Source organism: Psittacula echo (assembly GCF_963264785.1).
Source record: "Psittacula echo genome assembly, chromosome: 7".
NCBI classification, from domain to species: Eukaryota; Metazoa; Chordata; class Aves; order Psittaciformes; family Psittacidae; genus Psittacula; species Psittacula echo.
In genome coordinates, this window is record NC_137740.1 from 57,205,519 (window position 1) to 57,231,727 (window position 26,209).

At 39.9% G+C, this 26,209-nt stretch overlaps 1 protein-coding gene across 1 annotated transcript in view; it reads left to right on the plus strand.

Moving 5' to 3' along the window:
* Positions 1-497: 497 nt before the first annotated feature.
* SPSB4 (splA/ryanodine receptor domain and SOCS box containing 4) overlaps positions 498-26,209 on the plus strand; it is a gene marked incomplete at its 3' end in the record, with an annotated part of 59,961 nt that continues 34,249 nt past the window's right edge. Inside the window, exon 1 of the mRNA XM_080623315.1 lies at positions 498-1,194. Coding sequence (XP_080479441.1) covers positions 501-1,194 — 694 coding nt within the window. The 5' untranslated portion in view covers positions 498-500. The remainder of the gene's footprint in view (positions 1,195-26,209) is intronic.

Genomic DNA, 26,209 nt, shown 5'->3' on the forward strand with positions numbered 1-26,209 from the left:
GAAAGTGAAGCTGTAAGTTTATCACTGTTGCTGGGGAACAGCATATGCCTTCTTCAGGACCGCTGTGAACTTGGCCAGACAAAATAGGTGGAAGGGCAGAAGCTGGGGAATGTCTGCATCCTATTATGAATAGGAGGAAATGACTGTCTGCTCTCTGAATGCTGGTGGGCTCAGTGTCCTGCTGGCAGGCTGGTTAGTGCTGTAGGATACGGAACAAAAAGTGGTGAATTGTCAGCTTTGGTGTTTAAAATAACTGCTAGGGATGAAACAAAGTTCTTTAAAAATAGTTTTCTGTTGGCTTTCTTAAACTAACTGGAAACTTTCTGCTTTCTTTCAGGAGCATTTTCTTCTCTGAAAACATTGCTGCTGAAGAGCTGCGAGCAGGAGAAGTAAATCCAGTCAGCTTGTCGGGTCACTGACGCGGCGTTAAAGTGCTTTCATGAGGTAACACTGGGCCAAAGTCAACTTTTCTTTCTCCTTTGTAAAGCTGAAGCCAAGCAATGGGCCAGAAAATCTCAGGGAGCATAAAGTCTGTGGATGTGAGGGAGCCCCCTTATAGACCTGTTAAGCGAGAGCTGAGAGGCCCGGATTTCTGCAAGCCAGCGCGCCTGGACATGCTGTTGGATATGCCCCCTGCTAAGCTGGAGGTCCAGTATAAACATGCTTGGAACAATGAAGATCGCTCCTTAAATATATTTGTGAAGGAAGATGATAAACTGACCTTTCACAGACACCCCGTTGCCCAAAGCACAGATTGCATCCGGGGCAAGGTCGGCTACACGAGAGGCCTCCACGTCTGGCAGATCCACTGGCCCACAAGGCAGCGGGGAACTCATGCTGTGGTAGGGGTCTCCACCGCTGAAGCTCCACTGCACTCGGTGGGATACACATCGTTGGTTGGTAGCAATAGTGAATCGTGGGGCTGGGATCTGGGACGCAACAAACTCTACCATAATTGTAAAAACCAGCCTGGGGTCACATATCCTGTCTTTTTGGAACCGGATGAGTCTTTTGTACTCCCAGACTCCTTACTGGTGGTTTTGGATATGGATGAAGGGACACTTAGCTTCATGGTAGATGGACAGTATCTTGGAGTGGCCTTCAAGGGACTAAAAGGGAAAAAACTTTATCCCATAGTCAGTGCAGTTTGGGGGCACTGTGAAATTACAATGAGATACATCAACGGACTTGACCGTAAGTATTACCATGTTTCTTCATTACACTAACAACTTTTCTCATGTAGGATTTTCTTTATCCTTTTGTTGTGCACAGAGTGTTCAGGGAGGAGAAAGTAGCTGGTTGTGAGTACATTGCATCCCTTAGTTACTGCCACAAGAAGTAACTATCAGTTATGCCTTGTAATGATTGGATTGTATCAAAATGCCTTCCCTTCTGGCAAGCAGAGTGGCAAGAAATCTGTGTCCACAGAAAGTGAACAAGCTGAGAAAAAATATCTTGGGGAAACTTCCTGGCTGTGTTTAACAGTAAAATTATTGTTTAATGGAGGATATGTTTTAAATCTGTGGCTTTCAAAGAGGATTTGTGGATCCTGTAAAAATTTCCTGTAGTAATGGGAACTCTCCCATAAACATACTTGAGTTCGGGCCAGTAGGCTTTCTTTCCATAGTTGCCTTTCCAGGACCCTCAGAAGCAGCTGTGGATCCCCAGCAATCTGGAAGCTCAGGTCAAATACAGCTTTCAGCAGTTTTTCTGATAGAGAGCTCAATTCCTTAGTTAATTTCAGAAGGTGCTCTCTCAAGGTACTTCGTTCTCCAGGAATACAGAGTTTTGGGTAAGCATTAGCTGGTTTTGGTCTAAAGGGGTAATATGAAATTAAATGGTGATGTAGTAAGGAGCAGTGTGTTGCTGTTGTGACCTTGAAGTAGTAACCCACCAGAAGATGAGTTGCAGAGCTGGGTCTTATCCAGTTCTTCTTACTGCTCAGGAAGATGTGTGCTCTGCCAGGTCCATACAGAGCACAGCGGACGTGCGGTCGTGCAGTCATCTGCAGTTGGCTTATTGGCTGCTGTGAATGGGGAATGGAAGGCTGAACGAGGTAGTAAGTGGAACTTTGTTCTTGTTTAAGACTATAAGCTGAACCGTAGGAAGGATAGTGAATATAAATACATAGATTTAACAAAAAAAGATGATTGAACAAAATTTTAATGGTTTTGGGACTTTATGAATGGAATTTGGTTTTATAAAAAGAGAATAATATAATGTGTACAACCCCTGCCTTTCAGTTGATGATTTCTAAAGGAATTTACTGTTCTTTCCAATTGGGATTGGGTGGTCTGTTTTTTCTGTCAGAAATTATCTGCTCATAGAAATTATCTACTCATTACATTATCTGACATACAAAGTAGAAACATAGTTAAATAATTTGACCCTGTTGAAGATGGTTTTTTTTTTCATAAACCTCTGTAATAAGCACTGGGGGAAAGAATCTATCTGCAGAAACCCTGCAGGTTATTACAGCCAGATGCTAAATGGCAGCTTCCTGAGTGCTCTCATAGGGGGGAGTATGGGAGGACACTTAAGTACTTTGCTATTTGCTGACAGCATTTTGTTTAGTTTCATTTTGGAGAGTGGGGGAGAGATACTTTTGCAAACTGAATATTTCTGTGCAAAACCAGGTTTCATAATGCTGGGAATATCTGCCAGACTAAGCAAAGTACAGCTTGGTCCACCACATCCATACACAGAATTGTTCTGCATTCCTTTTGTAGCCTTCACAGAGCTGCTCTAGAAAGATGAAAACACAGGATGAGGATGTGAATGATATAAAATAAAAGGGGCTAAGTACAGGAGGATAGCTGTGGTCTGTGAGATGGCAGAGAGAGAAATTCCCATCCGGTTTCTCATGGGATAATTTTGCTGGAAGAGGCAGGATGGCTTCCTAAATTATCCCTGAGAAAGTCAAAGTATTAATTTTTCTTGAGTGTGAACCCATGGCTTAAAGTAAACTTATAAAATAAACTTCTGTGTAGGCCTGGGTGTTAATCTGATCATGTGAAGAGGAAGTTTAAAGCCACTTCGCCGTGGGGCAGTTTGACATCCTGGAATCACATCATTTGTTATCTCATGTTCACTGGTGCATTTTCTGCAACAAAAACAGTGTTCAGGAAACCAAATAAGCTTGTTTAGTTGGTGCTGTAAAGCAAACACCTTCTCTTCTGTGTTGAAAGGGTTTCAATCCAGCCATCTTTTGTGTAGCAGTGCAAGTTTGGTTGTGGCACTCTCATAGCACTTAATATTGCAGGCTTTTATAATTGTTTGTTCCTGTGAAAATCAGAGTAGATCTTGTGGACTGCGATGCTCATGTTGCATTCACAGTTAAATATGTTTGAACATACATATGTGTGGGGTTTGTTGTTGTTTGCTTGCTTTTTAACCTCACAAATTCTCCTTTTTTAATTCTCCTCCTATCCCCTTCCCTGGGAGTATCTCATGCTGCTGATTGCAGCTTTCAGTAGATCTGGCGGTAGGAACCCTAGCTTTCCTTGAGACTGTGCTGTCAAACGTGGATTGTAACTTGCTATTTAGTGATTGATTGTTACTACTCAGAATGCATACTGCAGCTTGCAGTGGTTGTTTATATGGTGTCTTACAGGGCAAATGGAGAGGTCGACCGCAGAGATTTCTAGTGTTTTCAATGCTTGCTGTTTAAATGGGAGACCTCAGAATACTTTAAAGGCCTGTGTACTTCAGTTGCCTGGCAAAGAGCAAAAGGCTTGCAGGAATGGAGGAGTGAAAGGATCAAAAGATGAGCTTGTGCAGCTGCAGTGAACTTAAACGTATGTTGTAGTGGTATAGAGATGATGCAGACTTTGAAGTATGTTAATTACTGCGTAGATGGCAGAATCATAGAAGGATAAGGCTCAGGTCAAAGATCAAGAACCTGTGTGCTCTCCAGGCTCTGGATATTGTGCCTAGAATAATGCTGTAATTAAAATCAATCACAATTTTTCCAGCTGCATCTGGTACCCAGAGTGTTCTGCTTCAGAAGCTGCTTTGAGCATCACATGCTGATGTGCTGTGACTTTCACAAGATGGATTCTTGCTCACGTTTGAGAGACTCAGAGTTGCAAATATTTGTCATGGCTTGTGGGGAAGGCAGAGAGGCAGGATGGAGAGTGCTTAGCAGAAGCACAGTGATATTTTCCCCAGGACAAACTTCTTTGATCAAATGCTATCAGTATTTACCACCTTGATATTTGCCCAGTGCCTGTTGCATGGAATTTTACATCAGACATCTGCCCATTGCTTATTGCAATAATGAAACCCCCCCAAATATAATTGTAGTATATGTTATTTTTCAGATACTCTTTTCATCAGGGTATGTGCATGTTTAAAAAGAGCTGGGCTACGTATAGCTGTTGTCTGATGAGGAGTCCTGAGGACTATTTATAGACTGAAGCAGAGAAATAGAAAAGTACTTTTGTATAAACATACATTGCAGAATTGCAGATCATGGCTGACATATCAGTATTTGTGTGTTTAAATGAAGTGGTGGGAGCACAATGTAACAGTGCTGTGGTAGAAAACTTGGTCATTGAGTAGGTGAGTTGAAGGCAGTGATTTATATTGATCCTTAAAAGTAGCTGACAGAATAGTCAATAATTTGACTTCTGGAAGTCAAAATGCTTTTTATGAGCATACATTACAGGTCTGGCTCTACCCTGTTCTGAATCAGTGTGAAAGAGCAAAACAGATGGTCTGTGTTCTGTATATAATATCGATAGGTGATCCATAGACATTATATTTGACAATGTTGCTGCAGCTGCCCCTGCATCTGCAGCTGACCAGGAAGAAGCCTTCGGCTTGTTCTGTGTCACAATGTAGGGAAGGAGGAAAGGTGGCTTAGAGCTCATCCCCTCTGTTTGCTGATACAGCTACAGGAGTTTTGGGATGTGAGTTTTGCGCAAACCTTTTGCTCTTAGCCTTGTAGAACACTGCAACTTAACCCTTCAATCACTTTCAGACCTTAGGTTGCATATATCTAGCATTGCGAAGTAAGGATATTTCTATTCTAAAATAAAAACTTTGGAGATATGGAGCTAAGCACAATTTCTTTCCTCTTTCCTGCAGTTCTCAGTTTATTATAATTTGCATTGGTCTGTATCTAACATAACAATGGTAATTGCAAGTATGAACTATTCCCCTTGGAAGGCCTTTTCACCATTAAGAGATCTAAGTCAAACCTGCAGAATTGTTAACTGCCAGAAGAAATACATAATCTCTCATTAGACTCTGAGTTTCTCCCCCAAATGGTTATCAGTGAAAACTTTAAGACTGATATGTTTTTTGTTTATCTAAACCTGTTTGTTATATGCTATTTGTGTGATGCATTACTCTGGAGGTTGCAGTGGGAATAATGTATTCTGAATATCCAGTATTGCTAAACCTTGGGAAGAATTTTCCCTATAGACATGCAATCAGAGGGTGAAGCGGTAGTAATTAAGCAACTAAGGCTATGAAGAAGCAATCTTTAGCTTTCGAGATAATTTAACAGGAAGCAGCATTTTCAGTTCCCACTTTAGGAATCAGCTCATGGTTGGGTTTTTTGCTTTCTTCCACATGCACCCCCCTTCCTTGGGTTAAGCGCATTTCTTGTCCTTGAATCTTAGTTTGTTGACACTTTAATTCTCAGCCTTTTCTCAGTAGGTTGAAACTACTGCATTGTCAGTAGAATATGCCACTTGGTTAAGTGACTTTGCCCCAGCCACCTGCTGCCCCTTCCTTGCCCCTGCATTACATCTCTCCCAGATACTCTTCTACAACCCTTTTGCTACTTTGCTCCCTTCCCCAGCTCAGTTTCTCTTCTTTGGTGTTACCACACTCTGAGTAATAATAAATTCTTACCCTCCTCATCCCTAACTTCAGGTAAGGCAGTCTGTTACTTAAAACATCACAACATTAGGTGCAGTGTCACTCTTCCATGATGCCTTTGTAGATTTAAGGGTGTGACGTTAGCTGTAATGGCAAATAGTCTTTGCAGTGTCTTTTTGGGTGAATGTTGACTATTTTTTTCATTTGTGTAAATTAATTGTAGTCATGCAGAGAATCATATGATTACCTCATGTTGGTAGCAAATAGCTGCTTATGAAAGTATGTAGCTAGAAAGATCTGAAGTTCCAGCACTTGTAAGATTAGCCTTGTCTTGTTTTACACAACTTTGATCTCTTAAGACTTCCAGCAACAGAGACTCCTCAGGCAATCTAAGGCACTCATCAGCTTCATAGATAACAGACTTTATTCCCCCTGCCCTCCCCTTACAATCCAGTCTAGTTTGTTTATTTAACAGGGAATCCAGTTATTGTTGGCCTAAAACATAAGGAAGTGCTGGCATACTCTTATTTTGAGTTCAGTAGCTCCTAAGGCTAAGAACACAGCTGTGTTATGGTGTATTTTGCATCCTGTTATACCTATGCTTTTTCTTCCAACTCTGAAGTTGTGGCAATTGCCAAATCTGAGTTTTAAGGAAAAAATGTATGTTGGTGTGTTCTGATCATGTTTCCACTGATTTCCCATGTATCCTGTTTGTAAGACATAAGGACCTTGTAAAGCAATGACTAAATCTTTGTTCTAATAAGTGAAATGAGTGGTGTTATCTGAAGTTAGTCTTTGAATATCAAATTTTTCACTGTAAAATAGCAATTAGAAATTTGCTAGCCTGGCTTAATCCTTTTATGAATTTGCTCTAGCTATGATGCTGGAATTGCTCAGCAATGTGAACTAAGTCTCGCAGGTTTGGATTAGAATTGGGAACTTGTAAAGGGTGTTTGGTTTTGCATTTGTGTTATTCTCATTGCTGTTGGACATGGTACATTGTAAATCCAAGTTTCAGTGCAAATAACAATCCTTCTGCAATACACTGTTCAGTGATATATTTATTTCATTGCCAAAAATGCATGAGCTATGTACATTTTGACTATGATTTCATACAAGTTTCTTTGTAAGTTACGTTTCTCCTTAAGATACTACTTTATTTGTGTGTCTAGACGTGAATGTTTCTTCCCTTCTCTAATCAAAGGCTGCTTATGCAGATGGCTTCTTTTTGATTCCCTTAAAACCAGTGTATCCTCTCTATTAGGAGAAGGAGATAGCAGCCTAATTCCTAGTTCGGGCTCAGAGCAAACTCCACTTTAAAAAGATAAATATGAGAAGACTCTGATCTTCCTGGAGCATTTATATATGAGTCTTCATATTATGGCAAAATCTGTATTTTTATGGAAATTGACAACGTGCCTGAAAACAAGCATGTCCAGAGATGCTGCAGATGGTTCCACTGACAGTACTACTGGTGCTGTCTACCTTCCCGTGTAAATGAAGGGAGAGCTGACTCAGAAGTAGAACTGTGTTAAAATGATGCTGAGGCTGTGAAGTCAAACACTCAGAACCTGGCAAGTGGCAGAACGGGATTTGCTTTTTTGCAGCTGTAATCCTGAGCTCGGCAGCCTTCAACTGTGCCATGTCCCACTTTCTCCCACACAGTGTTTCACTCTGGTAGAAGGTGGCAAGTTCTGCTGTAAGTCATCCTTTTGTGTTCCTTTTCTGCCAGTCATTTCCCCTTGAAGCTTTTCTCCCCAGTCCTCTGTGTCTCTAAGCTATTGTGTTTTTGTAGTTTCCCCAGCGTAGCCAGTGGGCAAACCTGACAGAGCGTGACAGTCCTTGTGTCCTCGGGTTCAGTTTTGTTTCCCTTTGAAGATAACAAATGGAAAGTCCTGCCAGTGAGGGTAGGACTGGATCAGAGCTCCCCCCCATCTTGTTTCATTTCTGCATATAGAGAGAACTTAAGTCTTTCACTTTAAACTGTTTTGGGCTGGGACTGATGATCAGATCTGTCTTCAGGCCTGTTATCAAACCTGACTTGTGCTGAAAAACCTCCAACACTAGGACTAATGCAAGATGAGGCATTTCAGTCTTCAGTGCTAAAACTTGGGGTTGAGGGCAGGGGAGATGTTACTTTAGAAGCTACTGGCACAAATGAACTTGATGTACGAGAGCTGTGAGCATTCTTTCAGTTATTAAAACATTTTAGAGTATTAGTTGGTGGTGAAATGCAGTAGATAAAATGACACTCCTAAGAGGATTTCTGTTGGTAATTTGAAACAAACCGAGCATTTCATATAGCTGCCTGTGTGTGCATTGGCCAGGATTCTGCATGGCTGGTCTGGAGTTGCACATCTTCAGCGTTGGTGCTAAAGAGTGGCTGTTGCACTGGGAAGATTATTCACTAAGAGCATTGGATAAAGTACTATTAGTAGTGCATGTTCGGAGCAGGCAGGTGTCCAGTGTTGTTTACTTCAGATCAGTTAGTTAAAGCTGTAGCTGTATTTTCCATGGGCATGCCTAAGAAAACACTGATTTTGCAGATCTGTCCAACTTGTAAAATGAATAATAATAGAAGAGTCTCTCCCTGCCTTATGTGAACATTTCTTTCTGAGAGTGATAAACTTCCAGACCTGGCATATCTTTGGTATGAAACCAAAATGCATTTTGAGCAGGGGGGTAGGTAACATGAACAAAGGATCATTTTTGTTTGAGATGCACAGTTGCATTTTCTCTCAGCAGATAGTGATTTCTGTGGCATGCTGCATCCCTGTGCAAATGGGAATTCATGTCTGTATATATTGTGTGGGTATGAAATTTAAAGACAGCATGCTTCTGCTTTTCAACAGAAAGTCACTATAAATGTTTAATAATACTCTTCTTGAGTATACCACATATTTGTCTGCCTGTTCAGTATGCCACTTGAATAGGCCACCAAGGCTTCATACACCACCTTGAAGCTAAAAATTTGCTTCCTCTTCTCTGTGGTTTCAGCAAGCTTAACAGCTACAGTATATTTAACCAAGAAAAGTGATTAGCATATTTTATATCCTGATGCTTTTCCTCATTTCTTGTAGTCTTTGGCTTTTATTGTTTGGCGTTATCTTAAGCCTGTAGAGCCTGTAATTGCACTCAAAAATCCATTCCTCTGTCCATCAAAACAAAACAAAGTGTAGGGTTATATGAGTACCCCATTCTGCAAATGCCTTGTTTCCAAATAATTCATATTAATTGAAGTAAGCTGTTTGGAGAGGCTTTTTAAAAGTGATTTCTCTATAAAGGTTAAAATAATTTTTCAAGGCTTAGGAATTAGTTTTTTTAAGCACTGAATGTTTTTTTAAAATAAGAAACCTTAATTTTAAAGCTGGCATAAGTATTATGAAAATAAGCTTTTCCCTGCAGGAAGAACTTCTCCCCAGTAAATTGCCTCTGGTGAAATGCATTATCCAGCCATGGGCACGGGATCGGGGTCTGTTGCCCAAACAAAGGCAGCCCAGCAGTGTGCTTGGAGTTGGGTATCTTCAGAGACAGCTTCTCTTCCAGACTTCCTGTGCAAACTTTTATATTCCTAGCAGCATTAACTGCCATAGTGCTGCATCAGCACTCGTGCTTAAAAACTTGTGACGTTTTGGTAACGATGGCATCAAAGGCTGCCTCTTCTCCTGAAGCTAGCTCTGTTACAGTGAGTGACCTGGGTTAGGCTGGACTCGAATGTGTGCATTGGCTTCTGAAGAAATGCCAGTTAGTTTCTTGGTTCGTACTGAGTTTCATTGCCCTGGAAGGTCTCCTCATCATGTATGTGGCCTCACTGTGCCTTTGTTATTTTAACTAGAAGCAATTGCTTTAATGTGCTGTGCATGGATGTAGCCATGACTACATTACCGCTCCATGCGTGCTTGCCATATGTGTAAACAACTTGCTGATTTTAGTGGCATGACCTATTGGCCTCTGCCTGTATAAACAAATGAAGGCCAAAGTTCAGAGAGATCAGAGGGGAAACTTTAAACATCCTGCAAAATCTGCAGTCCATTAAGTGTACCTTAGGGTTTGGTTACAGCCAATCCTTTTGTGCTTCTAAGTAATTTGTTCATGACACATCTGGGAAAGGAGGAGAGCTTCACCTGGAGCATGGAGACCTCAGGGAGCATAATTGCATTGGTCTGATGTTAAGAAACCAGCCTCAGTGGTATTCTGTTTTGGGAGGGTAACTAATGCTAACACACAGGCTTTACTTGTAATCTGCTTTTCGTTTAGAATGAGATTTAAATGTTAAAGTTGTGGGGACAGGCCATTGGAAAAAGGGCTATGGTGTTCAAAGGCTAAACAATATCATGAGAAGCAGATGACCCACAGGCAACAGAATGAAATACGTGTCAAGGGAGGAGGGAAAGCAAGAGGTAAAGTGAGAAATGCCAGCAAGATCTAGGAAGATATATTTGAAAGAGCAAATGTGAAGAAGGCACTAGCACTCAAGAGGAAGAGAGGAGACAGAGAAGTCCAGTAAGAGAATTGAAAAAGGAAAGATGCTGAGATTTTGACAGAATATTCTTCATATACCAGATCTTGTATTCTCTGAAAGTATTTTATTAACTTCCAGGTATAACTGATCACAAGAAAGAAGTTCAAGGCATTTTATTAATTTCATTGTCCAAGAATAAAGCAGAAGCTAATCATCTGTGAGACACCTGGTTTCAAAATCCAACATGTAACTTGATGTGCTTGAAATACTGGAGTTAGAGCTTTTATCCTCATCCTGGACAACATTTTTGAAGTGAAACTGATAAAACTTGCAGCATGAACAATGCTAGCATCTGTATGCAGACAGCAGCTTCCCAAATCACTTATGCAGAGGAACTTCCAGGCTTCCTCTGGTGCAGGTTTTCAAGTGCGTTTAATACATAATCCTTATGTAAGCTATAATATTAAGATATTAATGAAAGTAAGTTTGTCTTTAAAAAAGAATGGAGATGGAACAAAAGAAATGGCAGTTTGGACTTTGATGCCTTCAGCAGCTTCTCTGGCTGTGGAGCAGCAGAAGCTCTGTACTGGTGTTCCTTACCCATGTACTGCTGCTCTGGATATCCAGGCTCTGGTGTGGCCTTGAGGCACTGGATGTGAGAAGCTACTTGTTTGGCGGTGTATATGAGATGGTGCACACATGAATAGCTCGTGGGGGAAAGCTCTGCTGAGAGGGAGTTGCAGCAGAAGTTGGCTAGAGACAGTCTGTTTCCAAAAGTGTGCCTTTTTGGGCATGGTGGTGCGGGGTGGGTGTCTATCTGCTCAGAGGGGCCTTCCCTGCCATGTTTTGCTGTTATTGCTACAGATTTTCCATTGGGGAATAGAGTGTTGTGGAAGTAGCCTGTCATTTTGTGTAGAGTGCTACTTTCAGAGCAAGAACAACCATGACGCTATTGCGGCTGATGGGTTTCTCAGCAACCCCCTTGAACTTGTTGGTCAACAATTCTCAGAGCTCCAAGTAATTTCTCATCAGAGTAGTTGACTGTAACCACCGTCTGCTTTCTGTTCTCCAGATTCCTGTGTTCATGCAAAATTCCTTATAATACAAGTATCAAGAAACATTTTGTGTATGAAACACAAATAAGCATAAAACCTAAACATCACTTTTGCCATAGTACGCTAGATCACTTATTCCCCATTATTCTGAATTTGTGTCATTTTGGTTTAACAGAAATTCACTTTAAGTAGTACGTGTTTAATTTATAAGACATATTAATAAACAGTTACAGTAAGCATGTTACATTAAATAAGGAAAAGGTTTGCTTTCCTAGGTAGACAATAACAAAACATTGTGTCTGGCAAGGATGTCAGTTGTCCTTTGTATACTTTGTAAAGGACAACTTCCTTGCAAATATAAATATTCAGAACTCTGTATTAGCTTTACCATTAAGTGGTATTTATGCATGTATATTTTCACAGATCCTAACTGACCCATAGATATAATTCTGTTTTTAAGGATTCTTGGTAATGTCATGAAGCTAAAGTCCTTTGGAGGTAGAGGATGACTACTATATGAAAGTAGAAAAAGCGTGCTAATAATCTTTAGGCAAGAGGGAGTTGAATTAACTTTTTGTACACTTGTTTGGTTTTCCATCATTGAATTCTAATAATAATGTTGTTATTTGCTGGTTTTCCCCTGTTGGTCGCCCTTTATAAACAGGATAAGCTGCAGATCCAAACCTCATTAATTTTAATGTCTTTTAGGTACCTTCTCTCCCCAGTGCTCAATTGCCTTTGCAGTGTTAATGTTTAAAAGAGATTTGGCTTTTGAAGTAGAGCTTTTGGCTGACTTTACATGGTTAGTATTTTAAGTAATACATGAGAGTAGATTTGATAGGAACTGACCTGCTCTTAGAGTAGATGAAAATGGTAATCAAAAGCTCTCTCAACTTGGAAAGTTGCTCAGTACTAAGAAAAAAAAAAAAGCCCACATTCATGTAACCAAAATGAGAACACACATTAAGCGTAAAAAAAAAAAAAAAGATTTTGAGCCCAAAAGGCAGATGGTAAATCCATTACCCAATGCCAGTGTTCAGATGCTCTGTGGAGTTGGGTAATGCTGTGTGCTTGTCTGAAATCCATAGGTTCACAGTAAACGGTATCTCCTTGTGCAAAAAAGACTTCTCTGTTGATTTAGCTGGTGATGGAGGAATGTCTCCTGTTTGTGAGCAGGTATGATAATGCTGAATGCTGTGTCTCCCGTTTCTCTGCAGTGAGTATTACAAAATACTGTGTTTTTTCAGGAGGCAAGGAAGAAGAGTGCTGTGTTGTCCTTTTCTGAGCAGATTGCTATAAGCCATCTTTTACTCATTCTTTTTCTCTTACTTTAATCTGCAAATGATACTGTCTCTGTTCCTATAGATTTGAAAAATGGGCTCTGTTCAGCCAATTCTGCCAGTCATTTTGCAGAGGCAGTATTTAAAAATACTCTTTTGAGGTGAAAGGTGAAAAATAACTTTTGAAGAAATTAGGGCAAGCCAAGTGAATGAGTCATAAAAATGCAGTTGCGCAAAGCTGTCCAGATGTGTCTTGAACACCTTAAGTTTGAGTTAATCCCCTGAATAAACTAAAAGTTTAGGGTTTTTTTAGAACTATTTTCTTTGGCCAAGAAGTCGTTAGTTTTGCTTTATGTAGAAAATCACAATAAAACTGATCAGTTCTCAAGCAGTGCTTTAACCTTAACCTTGCAGAGTAAGAAGCCACCAAAGGGCTGGGTTTTCAGCTGGGGTAGGTGAAGGAGGCACTGACTGAAGGCCCTTATGGACCTTCTTGCTGCTGATGCTGGGAAGGGCCTATTTTGCTTCTGTTTCTGTGTCAAAGCTGGTTTCAGTCACAGAGCCCTTTATGGGCTTTTTGACTTGGTTTGGCAGCGTGCAATAAATTGGTAAGCAAATAGAGCCTATTTTACATAAGGACCGATGTCTGGTATTAATTAAACTTTTAAAGAACTCTGGTTTAAACAGGGTTAGATCTATAATATTTCCAGATCTTTACCTGTTTTTTACATGATGACTTTCACATTTGGCTACATTATAACTTTAAAAAAAAGCTTGTGTAGACTGCTGAAGTAACCATGCCCCCCAAATGGGCCATCCAAGATGAATTAATACATATATTTCATTGTTACCCATTTTAGGGCCTATCTTGAAATTCTCGTAGCTGTTTTTGGAAAAGAAAGCCAACTGCTTCATTAAACACAATTGTGTGGTGCAAACAGCAGTCTCTGAAGGTGTTACTACCTCTTTTTGTTAGGTAATTGTAGTAGGGAATTCAATGCCTTCTGGGGCACTTTTCCTGCCATCAGTCTCTGGTAGTTTCCTGCCTCACAGAAAAAACAGTGAACAGTAAATGATTCCTGGTTTTAATTAGGCTGACAAAGATATGTGCCCTCAAGTACATTAGATGGTAGTAGTCATTAAGTGTAGTGTCCCTATGGGCATTTTCCTGGATGTCCCTTACAGTTGCATGTGTTCAGGGATTTTGCAGTGGTGGTTTCGATGAGTGCTTTCAACTCTTCATATAGAGTGATTTAAATGATGTCTTTTCAGCCACTGCAATTTGAGTTCAGTCCCTTCTTAATAAATGTATAAAACTAGAGTTTCCACCACTGGAATGGTGACTGCAGCACTTCAACTGGCATTTTTATGCTCAGACTACAAAAATTTTCATGTTGAGGGCTCAGACCTACTTCTGCAGTGGTTTTCAATTTATCTAGATGTTCCCGTTGATAAAAGAAGTATGTTTTCAATTCTTTAGTCAACATTATGTACAACAGATTCTGTTACAGAGGGGGGAACTCATTGGGTTTTTTGCTTCTCTTTGGTCCAGGCTGGAGATAATTGTGTTCAGGTAAAGATTAAATTAAAAATGTAAGAAGAATTTGGGCTTCTCCTATTAGAAACCTGGTTGTTATTGTGGCCAGCTTGTATCTTGAGTACTGTGTGCTCTTGTCCATATCTGTCCTCCTTTACCTCTCCTCCCCAGCTGTAAAGATAAGTAAATACTAAACTACATGAATACTAAAACTTAATAGGCTGAATAAGAAGGAAAGTATGGTTTCTGCACAATGGAAGAATAAATAAACAGGGATCTACCTAGCTTGGTATCCAGCCTTTAACAAGGGAGAATATGAGATCTGGGTAGGCTTATAGGGTGATCCCTATTCTTTCCCTTATTCCTGGGAAGCTTATTTCATTTGGGTGATCCATTAGCCTCTAATAATCTGCATTTCAGTGACTTAGCCAGATGTGTATGTGTTTAGTAACCTTTAATAGTTAGTTTCCTAAACTCTAGTCTCCTTTTCTGGAGCTGTGTAAGCTTTTTGCATCCGGAGCATGTTGTGGCAGCTTACATAGGTGTTATGTGACAAACCACCTCCTTTGGTTTATTTTGGCTTAACCTGAAAAAAGAAATAGCTGCAGAAAATACTAAAAGAAATGTCTATACGTTCATAAATGGCACAGGAAAAAGTGACTATGGAAGGTGTTGTGTCAAAGCCTGATGGGTGAGGTGTTCCAGGGAAACATCAGGTGCCTTGTTTAAAAATAAAAACCATACCTTTAAAAAATCAGACCTGTGAATCATTGCGGTGGGGTTATGTGGAAATCAAAGCTATAAATGGGTTTGAGGATGGGATGAAATGTAAAGGATCAACTGATACTGAGTGTGGCAATCCGATTGCATCCTTCAGCACCAGAAGTGCTGGTGAAAATGGAAAACATAATAGCATTATCTGCTCATAAACAAAAGTTGTATGTTAAAACAAATACAAGATTAAACTGTATATGTATTAAAACTAAAATGCTGAAAGGTAACAAAATTTGGTGGCTCAGTTTATAATGATCTATGATAGAAGGGAAATTATCTATGATAGGAGGAAGAGCATAACTTGATTTTTAGTAAAATGTCAAGTAATTTTGAAGAGCGCTGAAGATGTTGTATGAGTTGCAGCAGGGATTACAGGACTGCTTTTTTGGTTGTATAAGGTGAATTTCATTTCCACTTCACCTCTATTAATAAGATTAAAATAAAGCATGGAAATACTACTGTTAGAATTATTTGATATTCTGTTTCTCACATGTGTTTTCCATTACCAGCTAAATGCTTAAAATAGTTCCAGGAGACTAAAAACAAGTTTTTGTCAGACACAGTTTATAAAATATTTTCAACTACTTAAAATGGATTATTATAGGTAAACCTAAAAACTGCCCTCAATAAAGATTAGACCATGGCAAAACTCCTGCTGTTGCTCGATAGTGGAGTTAATTCCACCTTTTTTTTTCTTGAGCTGAATATGGGCATCTGTTCATATTTAGGTACCCTTTAAGCCTAAAAGGAAGCTGTACATGTTGTTTTCTGGTATCCTTATACCCACTCACTGATCATTCATTCAGAACTGGTCATCACAAGCACATTGTAAATATAAAACCTTTTCTGCTAAGGAAAAACAGCCTTCTCTTTCTCTTGAAAGTAGATGCAGCCCAATGTGTGAAGCAGGGAAATATTCTATTTAGAATTAAGTACATTATTAAGTCTGATCTAAAAATTCAGCTGTTAAACCCATCACCAGTGCTTCAGGATAGCAAGGGGAGCAAATGCTGCCTCCTGGCTAATTCTGTATCTGCTTCATTAGGCACATCTAATGTTAGCAGTTATGTTAGCAGGGTGGCACTGATCAAGTAACTGCTAGAATGTCTGAAATAGGATTTCTGTTCAGAAAATGGGTAAAACCTGATATTGCTAAAATTGCTGATACCTGAAAAATGGTTCACTTTAAGGGAGTTTTGTGTGAGTACATGACAAATTTGACCTTTATGGTTTACTTCCACTATATTTACGTGGATCGATTCCTGTCAAAGATTTATAGCCTAAATGTTTGGTGATTGACACTAGCCTCCTCTGTCTTGTTTCTGCTTACATTTAGCAATAGATGCTCTATATTATATTCTTAAAGCATTATGCAGCATGGGACATAAGCTGCCTCATGTTGTTGCATGCTGTTACTGTAAGTGTTGGTGCAAGTTTGGTGTCAGTGAGCTAGTTGGGGAACATGATTGCAATTGAATCTGAAGGCAGGGAGTAAAGCATCAGGATACCTTTCTGGCAGTCAGTGGAGTTGGTGTGACACTCCATTGCAAATCTTCACCTCCCCAAGACATCACTAACACATGCATCACTGAAGTAGTGTCCCCGTGAAGCTGTTAGCAATACTTTGCTATCTAAAAAAGATGTATTGCAAGAATAAAAAAAAATTCATTGTTAACTTACCTATTTTTAAGCCAGAGTAGTTTATTAAAAAATGCAATGAGTTTTAAGAAAATTAGGTTGTAGATTCCTTGAATCATTTGAACAACCCTGGAGTAGTTCATTTGCAGATTGACTTACCTGCCAGCAAGCCTAATGTATTTGACATGCATTGATCCAGTCCAGTAAAGAAAGTCACTTTCTCATTATTCCTGGAATTGGAGCTTAAAATCCCAAACTGCCCAGTTTTGGCAAGGTCTTATATTAGGTAACCAAGTCCTCTCCCAGTCCAGAAGGACACAACTACCACCCCGGCCTTGTTTCTGCCATGTTTAATCCTTTAGAGGCACCAGATGTCCAACAAGCTTGTGTTTTCAGCAAAAATCTTGGGCTTGTTTATCAGAGAGTTGCGCTGGAGAGTGTTGGGGAGGTCAGAGCCTGACCTATTTAAAAACAAAAGAAAGGAATTGATTTCAGAGGAAAATTGAATACCTTAAGTGTGTTGATAGTGTTTAATTTTGTGTGAGAGAATAAGCAAGCCAGTGCTGTTTTGTTGTTGGTACCTGGTGGTAAGTTCTTAAATGAACTAAGGGAAAAAAAAAGAATCAAATCAAACTGGCTTTTAATTCACTGAGCAAGAAAATGTGTAGTAACTTCTGTGTGATGGTTAAAAACTTAAAGTATAAGTCTGTACTTTTAATTCCCTCTCATCCACCTTCTCCCCCTCCCCAGTTCAATGCAGTTCAGTGCTCTGTTCACTTTCACTTCAAAGATTTTCAGTTTGAGGTGTAAATGCAGTGGTTCAGCCCTCTCAGATGCTGGTATTGTATGTCAAGACAAATTCTTCTTGCTATCTAATACACCCTTCTGACTTTTCCACTCTTCAGTTAGATCTTAATGCTGAATTTAAGAGTTTATTTTGGAGCTAAGAATGTGTTCCTCTAGAGGAGTTACCTGAACTCTGTACCTTTTCTAGTGTATTATTTTTTTGTCTCTTAAATGCTCTTTTTTTTCTTCCAACTGTTACTTTAAATATGGGGTTTACCTTGATGGTTTGGTCTGTGCATTCCTCCCTACATACTCCCTGATGCTGATTTATTGAAGGAAATGAACCTCTTCAAAAACTGTAAATTAACAGTGCTGTGGTGATGTTAGGGCTTTGACATGCTTCATGTTCTTTCCTTATATTAGGATCCCACTAAAGTGCCAAAAATACAAAAGGAATTGATGACGTTGTGCACATCAGACAAAGGACTTGGCCGTGGAAAACTTTTTTTTCCTTTTTATGTTGAGTTTTAGGTTTATTGTCAGTTGTCTTGGTAATCAACTTTAGTAGTCTTGATTGATAAGCCAAAGAGGGGTGCATTTGAGGAAAGTGATGGTCCTCCTTTTTCCCCCCCCTCTTTGCCCTTGACCCATGTACTTCGGGGTCAGTTTTGGTGTTCTAGCCATAGTTTATCTTTTTCATCCTTCAGAAGCATAGAATTTGCTTTCCCTTGAGAAAATGAAAGTACTGAAAGTAAGCAAACTTTGACTGCAGTCACAAGATAAGAGACTTAGTGGGTCAGTGTTGTGCAGTGACATTTGATACGTGACTAGATTGCTTACGGGGCATAGGAGCTAAGTTTAGTTACTGATGTGGTGTTGAGCCTATTGAGTTAAGCTTCAAGGGGGAAGAACAGCATGTAAAATTGCACATGCTAATCCTTTGCCTTATGTTGGATATATATATTGCCTTAGATTGGATATAAGGAAGAAGTTCTTTACTGTAAGGGTAGCGAGGCACTGGAATGGGTTGCCCAGGGAAGTTGTGAATGCTCCATCCCTGGCAGTGTTCAACGCCAGGTTGGACAGAGCCTTGGGTGACATGGTTTAGTGTGAGGTGTCTCTGCCCATGGCAGGGGGGTTGGAACTACATAATCTTAAGGTCCTTTCCAACCCAAACTATTCTATGATTCTGTGATTCTATATATAAAGCTCTTGTTCTAAACTATCTGGATAGTGTATTGTATAGTATGTTATTGAAACTGTGATGAATCCTGGACTGGGGAGAGAGGACTGAATCCTGGACTGAAGACAGAAGAGAGTAAGATAGATAGATAGATAGATAGATAGTCAGTCACTTTTGGGTATACGATGATTTTGGGGATAGGCTTCTTAAATGTGATTTCATTAAGAGAATTATTTGACCTTCCTGTTGGGATTGCCTCCCATTCAAATAGAGCACAGCATGATTAAAAGTAAGTCCTGTAAGAAACATGGAAAATGGACATGAGGGACTTTCGTAGAAGAGTTGGTTTTATCAGATGCTTATTTTTGTTGGTGTGCATTCATGTACTTTCTTTCGGAAGCGTTTGTTGCATACACCCTTAGTGCAAACTTTTATTTTCTATTAAATTTTACTACAAAAATCTTTTGGCTAGAGTACTACTGTATCAGAAACATAGACTCTATTATTTTACTTCCTGCTTGATGTTACTTTATTACAAAGAAACTTCTTTTGGAGAAAATGGTTCTGCCTGTTTTGCTTGAGGTAGCTGTGATTACTGTTGAGTTAATGTGGCCATGTGATCCTAGCAAGTTCATAAGGCAAGGAAAAAAGCTTGGCACTTCTGGAGCTAAAAAGCTTGTGTTGGGATAAGGCCAAACTAAACACCAGTACCTCTCTGGGTTTATGATTTGCATCTCTCTCTTCAGCTGTTGGGCTTCTTTGGGATTCCTGTCATTGCTCAGGGTCTGCCTGCAGGCACCATGGATGCCATTATAATATAGAACAAATACATGGACTGCATCTGGGAAGAAATGTCTATTCTTTGACTTTTTAAAGAGGAATTTTACTGCGTCTCCCCTGACAAGCAGTTCCTGTAGGTGAGTGATCACCGTTTGCCATAGGGGAAATGTTGAAAAATATGTGAGTGAATTCACATGGTTTTCCATTACAATTTAAATGTGTGTGCTCAGTGTTAGATGTTAAAATTATGGATAAACCAACTGGCAAACCATAAATCCTCATTGAAACTTACTGAAGTTATTGAAGTGTGTGTTTTTATTAAAATCACACTCGGGCCTTGTTTGGTTTTGTTTGGAAAAGTTCAGAAATATTTAGAATTCCAGACTGGTTTGGGTTGGAAAGGACCTTAAAGCTCATCCAGTTCCAACCCCCTGCCACCCATTACCCCTTGTCTAATTGCTATAGTCCCTGATGAAGAGTCCCTCTCTGGCATACTTATAGGCCCCCTTCAGATACTGGAAGCTGCTCTGAGGTCTCCACATAGCTTCTTTTCTCCAGGCTGAACAGCCCCAGTGTTCTTAGTGTGTCAAGAATTTTCTGAAGTTGTCATTCAGAAAACTCTTCATCAACTCCTCTATCAGATTTTTCTCTATATATACATCTACCTATCTACATAGATAGAAATAAATGAAAAAAGCAAAAGTTCTAGAGCTTGGAAGAACCTTCTTCTGTCTTTGTCTGTCAGAGATGAGGTTGCACTCTACTGCAGCTGTCAGCTGCCTTCCTCCCTTCCCTGCATGGTTCCCTTCTCCTCGATGAATGCCCCTTCAGCCAGAAACTGCGTTGTGGTTTAAGAGTGTATTCAAGGATTAAAATGATGAGAAAGAACTCTTTCAGGTAATGTATGCAGGGCCTGGAAGGATTTGCTGGTTAGAAGGAAAATAGGAACTGGAAGTTGCATATTTTAATAGTGAGTGTAATTTATTATCTCTTGGAACACTTTATCAGAGGATATGCAGTAAATTCCCCTAGTTGAGGGTTTTTTAAATTAAAACGAAATTCAGCTACTTTGGTACAAATGTTCCATTTATTGGGTCTGATGGGGGATTGCAGGGTGAGATTGTGGCTGCTGCTATGCAGGTTAAAGTCGGGTGGTTTTAACTCTTGCAGTTGGAAAGGAGCTGCTGAGCTTCATTCAGTCTCAGCAAAGCCAATGCTGATCTGGTTTTGTTCTGCCACAGTCAGGGCAGTTCTGCTTCTGATTCTTCAGTGGGAGTACAATTGAGTTTGTAGCTATGGCAGCCAAGGTTACTTGCCTGTTGCTACTTGGGGCAGGTTTCTCACTCTTACAGGTAATGTGAAGCGGCCATTGCACTCTCCATTTTAGAAATGGAAAGTCAGCACAGGCTGGTGTTCCCTCTGTGTTCAGGCACAGGGAGGCAGCTGCTACTCTTCCGCTCTCTGTGAGATCTGGAAGTTAAAGGTTTTCAGGAACATATGTCGCAAAGTAACCTTTAGTACTGGGTGATTTACATGGTTGGCTAGATAAAGCACAAAGGATGTGACAGCTTTTTGGTCTGCAATGCCCATGAGGTCCTTGGGTAATGTGTGGCAGGCTGGATGACAGCAGGTTTGATAGACCCATGCTCAAGACTGGCTCAGATGACATGCAAGAACTGGAGTTTTTAACGTATCATTGCCTTTTTCCAAGGGAAAAATATTTCAGGTGAAACTTTTCCTCATCTCTATGGGACTGGAAGCTTTCTGTTTGAGATGCAGCGTTGCTGTGTATCAAATACTTCAAAAGTGTTATTGCTGTTACTGTTAATCCATAGTTCTAATACAGATTAATCTGGATGTTGATATTCCTAACAAGTTAGGTAGGGATTTATACAGAAAGGATAAGGGTTTATAGGTGTGGTCTTCACTTTGGCTGTTGTGGGTGGGGTCACCCTGACAGTGGCACCACAGGATTCTTGTCTTCTTCGTTGCATATCATGTGCTTACTAACCTTTCATTTAGACAGCAGTTTATGGAATTGTGGCTATTTTATGTCATCTGTACATCAATAATGCAGTATGGGCCACATAAAGAATTGATTTGTTTGTTTGGGGAAGGAAGCAGAAAGATAATTTACCTATTGGTAGTAGTAGATTTCTTTTAGTACTTGCAGTTTGATGTAGATTCTCACTTTGACCTTGAAGTCGTATCTAGAAGCAAGGAAGCTTATTAGTAACATTTTTTAATGACTTTGGGCGACTCCCTGAATTATAGCCATGCAATAAAATCAGTATCCCCTGGAGCAAAGCAAGTTCTACTGCAAAGACAGCTTACTGCTTAGGATTATACTGGTTGTATTACCATGCTAAATAGGTTGTAATGTCAGTATTTTATTGTGTCTAGAAACGAGATTGTTGGTTATTGTTTTGTGGGGTTTTTGCATGTGTTGGTTTTGGGGTTCTTTTCCCTCCATGGGATAGCCTGTGAGAAGACTTGCTAATTCTTCTGTGTGCCATGTTCATGCCTATTCTCCTGCAGTCAGAGAAAATCAGCGCCTTGGTTTGCTGGTGCCAAGTTTGCTGTGCCCTTTGAAAGGATCAGTGGTGTTCTCTAAGCTGTCTGCGTAAAGAAGGAATAACTTCACTTTGTGCCTTTGCAGATGGCAGGGGAATGCCGTGAATTAGCAGAAATGATCCAAGTTAAGAGCATATTTAAAAGGAGATGGTGATTCCATGGCACTGTGGAAAGCACTTGGAATGTTTGCCACTTCTAGATAAACGAGGAATGGACTTTATAAACTGCAGTTTTGGTTGAGAAAACTTGCCCCAAAGGCTGACAGTAAACATGGAATTCAGAATTTCAGCAGTCTGGGTTTTGTATGCATGAGTTAACATATACCTGCTTGGTTTGGTTTATCCTGGGTATTAAGCACTGAAAAACCAGCATTGATGTGTTTATTGCTGTAATTTGATGGTTTTTTTCTTTTGCACACTGTAAATACATATTCAAACATCTTTACCAAGCAGCATTTGGGGAAATGATGTGCAAGAACTGCAGTTCTTAACATATCATTGCCTTTTCTAAGATAAAAATATTTCAGGTGAAGCTTTTCCTCATCTCTATGGGACTGGAAGCTTTCTGTTTGAGATACAGCGTTGCTGTGTATCAAATACTTCAAAAGTGTTATTGCTGTTACTGTTAATCCATAGTTCTAATGCAGATTAATCTGGATGTTGATATTCTTAACAAGTTAGATAGGGATTTCTATGTAAAGGATAAGGGTTTATAGACGTGGTCGTCACCTAAAGTTGCTAAAGTGAAGGCTTCTTTGGATACTTCTTCCCTTCAATTAATTCACTTTGCTAAATTCCCTCCCCCCCATACTCAAGATTAACCTTTTTTTTTTAACTTGCCACTTTGGTTCCTTACACTGTGAAGGAAAGTAATTAATTTATGAAATCTTTTATTTTAGGCTTCTAGGCTGCCTGCGGCAGTGTTCATGTATCAAATCTCCACTCATCACATAGTAGGATTCTTACAATTGATGAAATATGAATGTTGCTTTGTCTAGCAAAACACAGGGCTGAGTGGATGATTGGTTAGGTAAAAGTTTGCTCATGTCCTACTCAGCAGGTCATTGTGAAGATGAGATGATAAAGATGTGTTTAAACTCCCATTGCTTTTGATGGAAGGTATGCTTCAGGTAGCATTTCCAGATAAAATACCTTGCTTCTTTCTTTGTTTTACATGGCAAGGTGTAAGTACAGGTTCTCCTCTGTGTTGTTTTCTAGTGGTTTCTGAGTAATTCCTTCAACTGGCAAATGGGGTACTGAGAAATGATGAAAGCCATTTTGGTGCTGAACACAAACACACACCCCCCACCCCTATATATCATGCATTTCAAGGGAAGCTTTCATTTGCTAGGCTAAATCTTGTGTCTTGCTGGAGTAACTTAGCAGATGCATTTTGACTTCAAACCATAAACAAGCAAGCTTTGTAGCTGAAGAACCATGCAAATGATATGAATGCGTTGGATGCCTTTTACATACCACACAATATTGTATTTTATTCAGCTCAAACATCCTAGTTCCATGGTATGCAACGAAACACTCCAGGGCTTCCTTGTACTGCTCAAGAGGTTCATATGTAAACTGTGTGTGTTTACCCAGAAGCTCTTCACCCAGTGCTTATGGTCACCAGGACAGTAGAGCAGTCAGACTTCAGTGTCCTCATCTTGGATAATGAGAAAAGCTGGAAGTGCTGATGCTGTGCCTGTGTGCTGAGCACCAGTCCCAGTTCAAGGCATCATCTCTATTTAGCGAATTCTCCAAGTGTGTTCCTAAATTCATTTGAAGTCAGTAGGCTTTAGGCACACATTTAACTGTGTTTGAGGACTTCCCGGTGCCTGGCCTAAATCTGTAGAAAGAAACCAACTACCAGTGGCAGAAGTTGGTTAAATGCAGATACTAGTGAGCTGATTCATTAGCACTGAGAGAGCTTACTCAAGACCTGTTCCTCTGTTGGTACACCATATATTAAGATAATCAGCTGGGATTATAAACTGACTTACCTGGTTTGAAATAAGATCAAACCCATAAACTCTCTTCAGTCTTTCATCAAATACTATTTTGCTGGTGCTGTCAGAGAGGCATGCAGGCATGCTCTGAATACACTTACTCTCTTTTACATTTGTCTGTGACAATGGAAACTCACATCCTTCCCCATTGACGCAAAGGCAGACGTGCTTTTTGCTCCAGAATTGCTGAGCTCAGAGTCTCTGTGGCTCAGTCTGTGCTATCAGCCCATCATCTGGTCACAGCTTTATTCTGCTGGCAGATCTGTGCCATCAGACAGGTGATGGAAAAAGTCCAGGTTTTGTTTTTATTGACACTTCATCTTCCTGTGATATGCTTATGGTAATTGATTTTTAATTTCTTGTATCCTGTTTAATGTGTAAGGCCAGGCTGGACAGGGCTTGGAGCAACCTGGTCTAGTGGAAGGTGTCCCTGCCCATGGCAGGGGTTGGAACTGGATGAACTTTAAGGTCCCTTCCAGCCCAAACCATTCTGTGATTCTGTGACAATGGGATCTGAAGTCATGGCACTGGGAAATTAGCCTTTGCAAGTGCAAAGGTACTGGGACTTCAAAACAAAGGCCAGTTTATTGGTGGCTCTACATATACTAAAATCTTAATAATGATTTATTTTCTATGATTATTTTTTGTCATTGCATACATGTATAAAGACTTACATTTTAATGTGTTTTAAATAGAGAGCAAGATGTTTTCAGCTCATCAACTTGTACAGGAGTATCCTGTGGCAGGAGAGGGGAGCAGGAGCGGGGATCCTGTCTTCCTACTGCCTGTCACTACCTCCATCCTACTTTTAGTGATTTCAGCTGAAGGGGGGGAAAAAGGATGAGTCATCCATCAGCTTATTGTAAGACAGTGTAGACAGCTGTAAATACATCCTGTCTGGAGATTTAATTCCAGTAATCAGCACAAAATAGCCATTGACATCACACAGGGTAACCCTGAGCCCATCTCGCTGGAAGGAAGCTAGGGGATGGAGGGAGGGAAGGGATTAATGGTGCTGAAGTAGCAAAGGGTGATATTTCTTCTTGTGTAGAATGTGTGTGTCCCAGTGGTGTTTGTTGCCTTCACAAACTACATGGAAACAATTAAGCTGTACACTGTTGCTCTGGGCTGGGATCTTAATACAACTTTCTTTAAAACAATAATAATAATGAAAATCTAAACATGAGGATAGGACAGATTCTTTGCTTGAGGCATGGGGAATGGGTTTCTTATAGTACATTTCTTAATTGTACGCAACTTGGGTTGAAATTGTGAATTTAGCTTGCAGAAGTAATTTGAGAAGGATGTGGCTCAAATGGGAAGTGTATTTTATTTTTATGAGCATGGCTTTTGTATTTCTGTGGTTAAAGGCTTACGAATCACATGTCTCCATCTGAACTTTGAAATGAGTGTGTGAAGTGAACCAGTTTCCCCCGCATACCTTGTGCTTTTCTATTTGAAGTGCTTGAATCTACTGAGGTGTTAAAGCAATATAGCTGCTTTCAGAGGCAGGTCCGAAACATGACGAATACCGTGAAGGTCTGACATTGTTTTCTGTCTGTCTGCACAGCAGCCGTGCAGACGACAAATATCCAGGATGGACTGAGTGAGGAAGAGGTTGCAATTCCTCAATGTACCTATGGCCAGCCCCTCAGGAATAATATTTTAGCAGTATGAGTGTTTATTAAAGCCCCTTTTGCTTTCTGAAGCTGCTACTGTGGTGAGGATCACTCCATAATGACACTGTTCAAAACAGGAGTTACAATTCATATGTATTCTTTTATCCAATATTATGAATTTTGTAATCTGTTAAATATGTGCATAAAGTAAATTAGGGATTTTGCATTCATTTGAAAAAAGCTAATTTGTAATGCCCCATACAAATCACCTCTTTAGCAAAAAGCTCCAGGGAGCATCTGTATACTTTGTTTTAATGCCTTTCTCAGATGGATCTGTAGGTTGGAAGCTTTCACAGAACAGAAGAAACAGGTTACTTCTCTGCTTGGCATATGGAAATGAGATTTAAGAAATCATTCAGACAGTGATGTCTAGATTTGCTGCTTTGAAATGGAAATTGGTTGCAAAACAAAGATGTTGCTTTCATATGGGTCTCTGATAGTCTTGCTAGTTCTGCTACAGGAGGCAGGAATGAAGTGTAAGATATTAAAATGACAAAACCACCAAATCCTCTTTTTTTCTGCTTTCAACCCAGCTGTGTGCAGTCCATGTTCAAAGAGCTGTTGCTTCCATCAAAAACTTCTCAAATTAACATAGAGTCTATAATTCTGCTAAACAAGTATTTAAAG